The 12115-nt window shown below is 35.4% G+C and overlaps 2 protein-coding genes across 2 annotated transcripts; both read left to right on the top strand.

The window, feature by feature from the left end:
- The first annotated feature begins 667 nt into the window (after nucleotides 1-667).
- On the top strand, nucleotides 668-4015 carry LOC111445217 (alpha-xylosidase 1-like). Its single transcript, XM_023083476.1, has 3 exons — nucleotides 668-947; nucleotides 1045-1727; nucleotides 1991-4015. Exons 1-3 carry the CDS (start codon nucleotides 703-705, stop codon nucleotides 3868-3870), a joined length of 2808 nt encoding a protein of 935 aa, XP_022939244.1. The 5' UTR covers nucleotides 668-702; the 3' UTR covers nucleotides 3871-4015.
- Nucleotides 4016-9099: 5084 nt separating this feature from the next.
- LOC111445481 (ethylene-responsive transcription factor ERF118-like) lies at nucleotides 9100-11249 on the top strand. Its single transcript, XM_023083882.1, has 2 exons — nucleotides 9100-9704; nucleotides 9797-11249. The coding sequence occupies exon 2, from the start codon at nucleotides 10016-10018 to the stop codon at nucleotides 10970-10972; it is 957 nt and encodes a 318-aa protein (XP_022939650.1). The 5' UTR covers nucleotides 9100-9704; nucleotides 9797-10015; the 3' UTR covers nucleotides 10973-11249.
- The last annotated feature ends 866 nt before the right edge of the window (nucleotides 11250-12115 follow it).

The following is a 12115-nucleotide window of genomic DNA, read 5'->3' as shown; positions in this document are numbered from 1 at the left end:
TAAAGTCACCACTACTTTTTACCGAACAAATTTAGGTCTGTCAAATGCTATCACATATTTTTCTCCTTAAGAAAGGGTTACTTATCAGAAAATTTTAATGCACGAATTTTAAAAACTTGTTTTTTCAAGTGAGGGTAAGAGCATACAAAACAAATGACGAGGTCGGTTATTGGGTTGTAGGTTGTGTCATGGAGTATTTGTTGTGTTTCTATGTTGTGTATTATTTCAAACGTTTATGAATTTCACTTTTACCTGACTATTTTAAAATTTGTTCATTTATTATATATATATTTTCAAGTTTTCAAGCAGACCTTGACTAAATTTTAGATTATTCTACTTCGATTATTTGTGCTTATAATCTCCTGTATTTTCTCTGGTCTTTTAATTGAAATCAACGTGCATTTAATTACGATTTTAGTTAGTCTAAATGGTATATATGTCCCGTTGAGATCTGAGATATATAGTGTGTGTGTGTGTATGTTAACAAAATAAAATTTTTTGTTAATCAGGTTAGTTCAGACACAATCCTGATTAAAAGCAATTAATTACAGATTTTTGGACATTATTAAGGGACCAAATCAAATCCAGTTTGACGAATCCTATGGTCTTCAGACCCTTTATATATCAACAAGCCCACCTCCCAGCAGCCTTCAAACTGTTCTTCCACTTCTCTGCACCCAGTCGTACCTTTCACTGGCTCCAATGCTTCCCTCTCCCCCATTTTTCCCTCGCTTTCTTCTTCTTTCTCTTCTGATTCTCTTCTGCAATGGAGTCCATTCCAAACCCAACTCCGAACCTTCTTCCCCTGTTTCTTCCAAAATTGGACAGGGCTACCGTTTAATCTCTGTTCAAGAAACCCCCGATGGGGGTCTCCTTGGTCGCCTAGAAGTTAAACAGCCCAACAAGATTTATGGCCCCGACATCCCTTACTTGCAGCTCTTTGTCAAGTATGTTCATAACCTTCCAATTTCTGTTGTGTTTTTTTTACTTTTTGGCCTCTGCATTCACTTCATTTTTTTGATGTTTTTTCTTTATGTTTTGAAGGCATGAGACAAACGAACGCTTGAGGGTTCACATCACCGATGCCGAGAAGCAGAGATGGGAGGTTCCATATGATCTCCTACCGAGAGAACAACCGCCGGTGGCGAAACAGACCATCGGAAAATCAACTAAAAACTCCATTACAGAGTCTGAATACGTCGGCAGTAACCTAATATTCAGCTACACATCAGACCCATTTTCGTTTAGGGTGAAAAGAAAATCAAACGGCGAAACCCTTTTCGATTCGAGCTGTTCTGATTCAGACCCATATAGTAGTTTGGTGTTTAAAGATCAGTATCTGGAGATTTCAACAAAATTGCCAGAAGATAGTTCGCTTTATGGGTTGGGGGAGAACACGCAGCCGCATGGGATTAAACTGTACCCGAATGACCCTTACACTCTGTACACAACGGATGTGTCCGCCATTAATCCGAACACAGACCTTTATGGGTCTCATCCAGTGTATATGGAGCTCAGGAATGGAGGCGGGAAGACGTCGGCTCATGCAGTGCTGCTGCTGAACAGCAATGGGATGGATGTGTTTTACAGAGGAAAGTCTTTGACGTACAAGGTCATTGGAGGGGTTTTGGATTTTTACTTCTTTTCTGGACCTTCACCACTTGATGTTGTTCAACAGTACACTTCCCTCGTTGGAAAACCTGCTCCCATGCCTTACTGGGCCTTTGGTATCATTCCATTTCTTTAACTTTCCTTTTTGATTTTCTACTCTGTTTTTATGCTCTGTTTCTTTGAAAATCTAACGTCTAATTTATTACTTTTCTATGTGGCACAGTATTGTATATAGTTGTGTCATATCTTGGTTAATAATTGAATGAACATTGAATGCAACACAACGACTAATTAATAGTTTAGTCTATGAACTTTTAGGTTTGTGTCGAATAGGTTCGTTGTTAATAGGCCCTTCAACTTTGAAATTTGTGGTATGCAGGATTTCACCAATGTAGATGGGGTTACCATAACCTGTCTGTTGTAGAGGATGTTGTGGAGAACTATCAAAAGGCTCGAATCCCTCTCGACGTTATTTGGAACGACGATGATCACATGGATGGACACAAGGATTTCACTCTGAACCCTGTGAATTATCCGCGTCCGAAGCTTCTAGCTTTCCTGGACAAGATACATAGCATTGGAATGAAGTATATTGTGATTATTGACCCTGGGATTGCTGTTAATTCAAGTTATGGTGTGTATCAAAGAGGCATAGAGAATGATGTTTTCATAAAGTACGAGGGTGAACCATACTTGGCTCAAGTTTGGCCTGGCGCTGTGAACTTCCCTGATTTCCTTAATCCCAAAACTGTTTCGTGGTGGGGTGATGAGATCCGGCGCTTCCATGAACTTGTCCCTGTTGATGGCCTATGGATTGATATGAATGAAGCCTCAAATTTCTGTTCTGGATTGTGCAAAATCCCGGAAGGCAAACAATGTCCGACTGGAACGGGACCTGGCTGGCTTTGCTGCCTCGACTGCAAGAACATTACGAAAACAAGATGGGACGATCCACCTTACAAGATAAATGCTTCAGGTTTGCAGGCGCCAATAGGCTTCAAAACAATTGCAACCAGTGCAGTTCATTACAATGGCGTTCTCGAGTACGACGCTCACAGTATCTATGGGTTCTCTCAATCCATTGCGACGCACAAGGCCCTTCTCGCTCTCGAGGGCAAGAGGCCGTTTATCCTTTCCCGTTCCACATTTGTTGGTTCAGGCAAATATGCAGCTCATTGGACTGGGGATAACCAGGGAACATGGAATGATTTGAAGTACTCCATTTCTACCATGCTTAATTTTGGCATATTTGGAGTGCCAATGGTTGGTTCTGATATCTGTGGCTTCTATCCAGCACCCACAGAAGAACTCTGCAACCGTTGGATCGAACTTGGCGCCTTCTATCCTTTCTCGAGGGATCACGCCAACTATTATTCCCCAAGACAGGAGCTTTATCAGTGGGAGTCAGTTGCTAAATCTGCTCGAAACGCGCTCGGGATGAGGTATAAGCTCCTGCCTTATCTATATACATTGAACTACGAAGCTCATACAACCGGAGCGCCAATTGCTCGACCGCTTTTCTTCTCATTCCTAGATCTTAAGGAGTGTTATAATGTGAGCACTCAATTCTTGGTTGGGAGCAGTGTTTTGGTATCCCCTGTGCTTGACAAGGGAGAAACAAAGGTCGATGCATTGTTTCCCCCAGGCACTTGGTACAGTTTGTTTGATATGAGGCAAACCATAGTTACAAAACAACCTCAATATCTCTCTCTTCCTGCACCATTGAATGTTATTAATGTGCATTTGTATCAAAACGCCATTCTACCGATGCAACGAGGTGGATTGATTTCAAAGGAAGCTCGAAAAACTCCCTTCACCTTCGTTGTGGCCTTCCCTGCCGATCAAAGTGAAGGAGATGCCAAGGGAAAGCTATTCCTCGACGACGACGAGCATCCCGAGATTAAGCTTGGGGATGGTCTATCTACTTATATTGAACTTTATGCAACAGTCAGCCAGGGGAGTGTTAAAGTATGGTCTGCAGTTCAAGAAAGCAAATTTGCTCTAGAAAAGGGTTGGATTGTGGAGAAGGTTGTCGTGTTGGGGTTAGATGCAAGCAAACGAGCTAACGGTCTCGAGATCAATGGAAATGCTGTTGCGGATGATTCGAACGTCGAGTTTTATACATCAGAACAGAGTTATTATGAGCAAGAAAAAGTGGAGGAGGTAGGAGGGGATAAGAGGAAAACTGTGATGGTAGAGGTGAGGGGATTATCATTGCCGGTTGGTAAGAACTTTGAAATCTCCTGGAAAATGGGTTAAGAGCTATAATAGATTATGTGATTGAGCTGCTCTTTTCTTTCACTCACTCATCTTTCAAATTGGTTGGGAACAAACCTTGTAGTTGTGTTCATCGTTCATGTAGTTTTTTTTAGAATAAAGCAACTTCCAATCCAATCCTTCAAATCACCCATTTTAATCCTTACTACTATTTACCACCAATTAAAAATGAAGAAAGACTTGTCAAATCGTTAGTGTGAACGTAGTTGCTGCGTGACTAACATATGAATTTCCCTCTCTTAACGACTCGGAAGGGGAGTTAGAAGCAAGCAGAGTCAAATGCGGGTCAAACTCACGTAAGCACTATCTATCCTTTTCTACGTCTATATTAATTTAGGTCGGACCTGGAGAACGTGGAATAATGAGTTGAGGTGCGAGACATATACTATACTCGAAATTTATATGTTACTCAATCCATCATTTGCCAATTTTAAAAGAAAATTGAACTTTCTTGAAAGGTATTAATGGAAGTAATTAAGATTTTAAAATAAATTTATTTGGGCTGGAATGTTTATATTTGGGCCAGACATTTATAAAGGCCCAATGTCAATTGTAAGCTACTTTTCTTAATGAATTATTTCTTTTACATTATCATTATTTTATTTTTCTAAAATGAAATGATTTTATTTAAAGAAAAGTAGTTCGGGAATCTTCGTGTTTTTAACACGTTTTATATTTATGTTTATGTATTTTGTTAGTCAAAAGAAAAATAAATAATTATTGGAAAATAGTTCAACTTTGATTATTTTAATGTAAAAGGAGGGAAAAGAACACAAAATCTTTGTCAAACCATCTCTAATGTCAACGTCAATTTTTCTTTTCACCAAAAAAAATAATAAAATATGACATTTTTTTTTATATTTATCATAATTTATGTCCAAATAATAATTATTTTTGCCACATAATTGGTAAGGAACGCACGACTATTTCATTTTACATTTATCAAAACCTTACACACCATATATGCTAATTTAATTAAGAGAAATTAATGGTTCTTGTAACACTATTATTACAAATGATCCATTTGTAATTATAATAAATGATCATCTGTATTGTTCGAACAATTCAATTCACTTTCGAATGTTAGAACAATTCAATTCATATAGTGTGTGTACAGATATGTGAATAGGAGTATCGTATATAGTAATTTTGTATAATACTTAACCACGAAATATTTAATTTCTATTTATAAATTTGTTAATTAAAAATATTAATATTTCACAAAACGATTATATTTGACTTTAATCTTAAAATTAAAAATATTAATATTTCACAAAACGATTATATTTGACTTTAATCTTAATCTTGAATGAGTTATGAGTTACTGCATGTGAGAACTTGTTCATTGATTTACATGAAAAACTGGGTTATTTAGTAAATCCAATAAACCTACCATTTTGAAAAATTGACCAAATAGAGAATTAGGGCGTAATTTCACGAAAGATTCACTATTTCCAATATAAGTTAATAGATGAATAGTTCTCTAAGTGTTGACTTCGAGATTTTAACAATGGAGTATCGCCTTCTCATTGGCCTAAAAAGACTTTAGCTTACCGATCAGATCATAAATAAATGGTTTATTAAATGATAAGTGATACTTAAGATAATGATGTAATTACAATGATATAATGAAATTAAACCATTTAAGTAATACGATAAAAGACTTTATAAAAAAATTAAGCCATTTGAGAATTTTGAATACGAAAATTAAATAGATGTCAAAACTTTCTCGTGTAAGTTTGATTATATTTAATTAGGTCGATTCGTATGTGTCCCAAAGTGACGTTCATTTTTTTAAACTTTGTTCCTTGCTTTACAGAGATTGTTATGAACTTCGCCTTTTTCAATGGTTAAGTTTCAGCGTTCAATCGATCCCATCGTTTCCATCCGTAGGAATTACGAGATCACCTCCATAATTCAATCCAGGTTAAATTTACGAGATTAAGAAATATTTTCAATCTTGAAAAGAAAGAGGAAAAAAAAAATTAATAATAATAATAATAAAAAGAAACGTGTGAAACCAAAAATGCTACTAAAGGAAGCTAAATTAATAAAAATAAGGTTGTACTCTTTAGGATTATTAAAGTTATTTAAAAAATTCATGAATAATGTTTAATAATTTTTAATAAAGTTTAAATGTATTTTTTAAATAATGATTTCGATATAAAATTAACGTAAAAATAGTTTTGAATTTTTTGAAAGAGTTAAAAAAGTTTTTTTACGGAATATTTTAGAATTTTTAAATATTAGAGAATATTTTGTAGAATGATATTTTTATTAATTTAAAATAAACTTAGAATAGTAAAAACGTGTAATTTTTTCTCTCTATATAGTATGTATGTATATATAGTATGTATGATATATAGTATGTATGATATATAGTATGTATGTATATGTGGTGGTAAGTTGTAACTTAATTTGTCATTATCCTCCTGATGAATAAAAAAACATTTGTTACCAAACAGAGGTTTTACGGGACGGGCAGGGAGAATACGGAAATGTGGACTAACAATCCCCGTTACCGTTTGACTTTTGTTTGCGTAATAAGTAAGCGCCACTTGACATGGAGCCTGTGGGGCCCAGCGTTAAGAAGAAACGAAAACGCCCTACAGCTGGCGTACACTCTACGCTGGCTGAACACGTGGCATGAAAGTGTTGGCAAGTAGAGGGGTCGGTTTAGGGTAGAAAAAAGGGTCCAGGTGGGCTCCAACCTGGCGTAATTGGCGGGAAAATGGAAGCAGATCCTTGTTGGCCCACTAATGTCCATTCATTTTGCGTAACGGATTTTGCCACCGCATCTTTTGGAGCCTAACTGATGCCACGTTTATGAGGAATATGGATTATGGATGTGTGTGTATGGTATTGCCATGATCATGCGCATAAACAGCATAACCCCGCAGAGATAAATAGGATTTAAAAATTTAAAATTTTATTAGAAATAAAATTTAATTATATATATTGATTAAATAGGTGATTTTTTTAAAAAAAATTTGAACACAAACTAAAAAACTGGAGGAACTATTTAAAAAAAAAACTGAACTTAAGACTCAAATTAAAAAGTGAATAAATTTTGTAATTTAAGCTTTTTCTTTTTCTTTTATGTTCCAATTTGTCCCCTTTGAATTGTTGAAGTTTATTCTATTTTCCGAGCTTTGAAAGTTACAGTGTTGAAAAGCATTTAATTAAATTTTATGTTTTTAATTACCTAAATTGCGAGGGATTAAATAGAAGAATATTATGTACAAGGGAGTAATTTGAATTTTATTTTAATAATGAAATTGAGTCGAGGGAGGGAGGAGTGTTAAGAATGAGAAATAAAAATAAAATTGGAATAAAGATATATATTTTCGTTAATATTCATAACCTCTAAATAAGATACGAGTCGACAACTAATACCTACCAATAAAATAAAATTAAATATTAAAAATAAAATAAAATACGAGTCGACAACTAATACCTACCAATAAAATAAAATTAAATATTAAAAATAAAATAAAATATACTATAGATTAAATTAAAAAAAAATTAAAATATAATATATAAGATATATTTCATAAGAAAATATTAAGTAGATAATAGTTTGGGTTTGAATATAAAAAGGGGTACGGTTTTGTTGGGATACGGAACACACGACAAAGCATTCAATTCTTATCTTTCACACCCACTCATCTCCACCCTCCGATTTTCCCTTTTGTTCTGATCGAGGCCAACATCCTCACGTGCACTCCCTGCTCCCCCCTTCTCCTATTTTCCCTCCCTTTTTTTTCTTTATTATTATTTATTATTTTGTTTAAGTAAACTTGATTTTTTTTCCACGGTTTATACGTCACAATCATTAACATTAATTACAAACATAAAAAATTCTTAACATTAAAAATTTGAGAGATAAATAATGATCGATTTGGAACTTGAATCGGTGTATTTTTGTCCAAATTTGTTTCTTCATTTCTTTACCCAATGCATCATTTTTTTGTTTTTTTGCTCCTTACTTTATCTTTAATATTAATTATTTTTCCAACATAATTATTATTCTCTGTTATTAAAAAAGCTATTTGTGTGACCATCGCTTTCGCGAGTTTTTAGTCTACTTCAATCTACATTCGTGCATCTTATTTTATTATATCACATTTTGTGTAGTTAACCCATCATTTAATTTACTTAATATATAACATTAACTTTTAAACACAACTTGCTCTCAAATAAGTAATTATAAGTTGGTGTAACTAAATTAAAACTCACATTCCTTCCATTTTATATTTTTATTATTTTAAAAACTCTCCAGTAAAATATATATATATATAAAAGAATCAGAATTTTACTAATATTATTTTTAGAAACTAAAATATCAAACCTTAAGTTTATTTTTTATTTGATAGAAAAAACAAAACCAAATCGAATTTATTGGTTCTTTTTAAATCACTCGAAACAGGTAGTTATTTATTTATTTTAAAAGGGAATATATTGTGATTTAAATTAATCACAAATAAATAAAATCAAAGTAAATTGTTGAAGAAGATCAATATAAGATTTTCTAAATTAACTGTTTATTAAAAATTGAAGAAAATCAGTAAAAGATATATATTGAGATTTTAATAGATACCATAAAAATGTTATATAATTGACCATAAAATTTGACTTTTTGGAATCGTATTTTATATTATTTGAATCAAATTTAGATTTTTTAAAATATTCTATGTTTGTAAAGTCAATAACTTTTTACTATACTTGGAAAATTTATTTATACCATACTATATACGTAAATACTCTTTACATATATATATATATATATATATATATATAATTTTGTTAAATGATTTAGTAAAAAGAAATAATTTTGCATATAAAATAAAAAGGCAACGTAATGGTATAAATAAATAAATACGGAAGGTTAAACTTGGGGAGCAAGTATCTGCTTCAGTGGCAGTACCGTAATTAAGTAGAATGATTTGGGTTTTTGTGTGCAGGATGCAGTAGCGCCACTTTCCCAGCGCGTGAGGGACACGAAACACATGAGTTGGTAAAGAGGAAGGGGGCGCAGACTCATTGATTGGGACGTGAGGAATAGAATACAGACACAGGCCGTAGCGGAAGCCGAAGCCGAAGTCGAAGTCGAAGCCGAAGCCAGAGGTAGAGCTAGAGAGAGAGTGAGAAAGTGAGGTATACTTTTTTTTTTTAATTTTTTTTCTGGTCAAAATGATGGGTGTGGTTTGATTTGCTTAAATTTTGGTTATTTTTATATACCCAATTCTCGCCTTCTTCCTCTGTTGTCTGTGAATGGAGATTTAGGGAAATTTAGGGTTTGAAAGGCTTCTTCTGTCTGTTTCTCTTGCTCTGCAACTTGAGCGCCTTTCTGAGCTTCATTTCGCTGTTTTCCTGCACACGCCGTAGGCATACATTGATAAGTTTAACGCTTCCTTTGTCACGTTTTAAGCAAAGCCCAACCATAGCCATTGATTTCTCATCCTATCTCTTCAATCCTTCCCTTTTCTGTACTCCCTTCCCTTTTATTTATTATCTTCGTTTTGCTTATTCTTCCGCTGTTTCAAAGGCAGACGGAGGGAGGGCTTCTTTTTTCCTGTTTTGTTTTCTGATTTTCTCTGAGGTTTGAGGAAGAGGAAGGCAGAGTTCTAGGAGTTGAGGAGCTGCAGATTTATGTCGGCTGGGTTTGACTTGGCTGTGATTGGGGCTCTGTTGCAGCTCTGTTTTTCTTCTTCTTCTTCTTCCTTACTTCTCTCTTGCTGTATGATTCTCTGCTGTTTCAAGCAGAGCCTTAATCTGGTGTTTCCATCTGTTTCGATGCGTTTCAGACCGAAGAGGTTTGTGGGGGGTTTTTTCTTCTCTTTTTACTGTCTCGATCTGTTTTGTTTTCTGGGTTTTAATCTGATTTTTGTTTGTGGGTCTTTTGCAGGACTTGTTCTGGAGTTAAGTGCTTTGGAGCTTTTCATATAAAACGATTCTCCTTCATTCTCTTGCTCTTCAGAAGAGGGGGTTTCACATAATACTAACCCTTGATTCGATTTTGGTTCATTCTGTTCCCCTCCTTTTCCCCTTAAGTTTTGGTCTGTTCGAGTTCGAGTTCTATTTTTCCTGAGTTGTAGAGTTTTTTCCTTTTCTTTTCTTCAAAACAATGCCAGAGCCTCGAGTTTTACAGCTAACGAATCAAAAAAGTTTTGGAAAAAAATCCAAATCGAGACCCCAAGAACCTAAAATGACTCGGAAAATCCGTGTCATCTGCAACGATCCAGACGCAACCGATTCGTCTTCGAGCGAAGATGAGGGTGAAATCGGAACCAAATCTCTCAAATTAAAACGAATCGTTCGAGAAATCCATCTACCCTTGTTCCCTTTTCAGTCCTCTAAATCAATGGACGTAACCACTAGCACTCAGAGTTCTTCACAGGACAGCAACAATGGCAGCAAAAACCCAGAGCTGAAGAGGAAGAGGGGTTTAGGCAGTAAAACCATGCCTAAAACCCTCTCCACCCGAAGAAGCGCCTCTCAATACAGAGGAGTTCGTCAAAGAAAGTGGGGCAAATGGGCCGCCGAAATCCGAGACCCTTTCAAGGGAGCTCGCATTTGGCTCGGGACTTACAACACTGCTGAAGAAGCCTCTCAGGCCTACGAATCAAAACGCCTCGAGTTCGAAAACGCCATGGCGGCCGCCCCCAAAACCAACGTCATCATCTCTTCCTCGTCTTCTTCCTCCGATGAGAACGAGGAAGAATCCGGCACCGCCATCTCTCAAACATCCCCAGCCGCCATTGTTGAAATGGAAACCTCTTCCTCTGTTTTGATAAAAGAGGAGGAAGTGATCGACACCAGTTTGATGAACGAACTCCAAATCCCCAATTTGGGATTCGTGGACGAGGATTTCGAAATCAATTTGGGGCTTCCAGAACTGGACCCCTTTTTCATGAACGACATTGGACTATTGTTTGACGACTTCTCCGGCATGGACGACCTTCAGATTTACGGGTTGGATGAGGATGAACCCAGTTGCTTGCCGGATTGCGATTTCAACGATTTTGGAAACGATGAAATATCCTGTTGGGTGGATGAAGCTTTGAATGTTCCTTGCTCATGATAAGAAAGTTTTGCAGATTAGGGTTGAAGAAAACAATGTTTATGTTTTGTTTTACATAGTGTCTTTGAGGTTTAGTTTTTGTTGGGGTTCTGGTAAAAAACACTGATTTTCTCGGGAAAATGTTAAAATTTTGCGGGAAAGTTGTTGAGTTTTGTTTAATGATGGGAGAGTAGAGATCCATGTGTTCTGGGTTTTCCTGCGCTTTGAGAGCCGTCCAGGAAATGCGGATTTCTTAGTTATTTATAATTCTATTGTTCTTCGTTCTTTGTTCTTGTCACGCCTCATTTTGTCTGTTGGATTCATCTGCGACTCCATTTCTTCATCAAACATATTCCAATCAATCCCTACAAAATTTTCAACAATTATTCTATATTTATAACACACCATTCACAATTGTTTGCATATTGATTTTCATGATCCAATTCCTTTGGATTCTCAGCCTTCTGTCACTTCACTCCCATTTATTTTTTTTAAAAAACCCCATAAAAATCAATTTATGCATCCTATTTGCTTCCCGAGTATTTGAAGATGAGTGAGCACGAGGGGGACAAACACGTAGTAACGAGTATTATGGAAATGCTGATATATACTTGTACATATTAATATTTATTATTATATTATCTGAAAATGAATGTGGGTCACGCAGTTTCTATGAAGCTTCATAATAAGCATGTATTATATTATATTGAAAGGATTTTATAAAGTGAGGGTTTAGGCGTTGATTTTTGTTAAGCAAATATAATTAGGGTTTAAATAAACACGAAAACTAGGTGCAGTCCAGCCACGTGACTAACCTTTATGGTGCCACGTGCCGAGTTTCTTTTTTTCTTTTTTTCTTTTTTGTTTTCATAAAATGTTTAGTAATATGAACGTAGATAGAAGGGGGGGATTATTAGTTGAAAATAAATATTAAGAAAACACGTGAGAGGAGAAGGGAAGAGCACGTGAGTGGGGGCAGCAGGGTTTAGGGTAGGTGTCAGCCAATAAGTGTGGAGTGAGGAGGCAATGCCACGTACACTCTCAATAACTCCTATTTCGTACTTTGGTGGGTGAGGCAGCCATTACCATTATTATTATTACTTACTTTTATTATTATTTTCACAATTATTAATTTTATAAAATAATTTCAAAATAAAAAGAAGA

The sequence above is a fragment of the Cucurbita moschata genome, unplaced genomic scaffold (genome assembly GCF_002738365.1).
Source record: "Cucurbita moschata cultivar Rifu unplaced genomic scaffold, Cmos_1.0 Cmo_Scf00007, whole genome shotgun sequence".
In the NCBI taxonomy this organism is placed as follows: Eukaryota; Viridiplantae; Streptophyta; class Magnoliopsida; order Cucurbitales; family Cucurbitaceae; genus Cucurbita; species Cucurbita moschata.
This window is presented reverse-complemented; position numbering and strand designations above follow the sequence as displayed.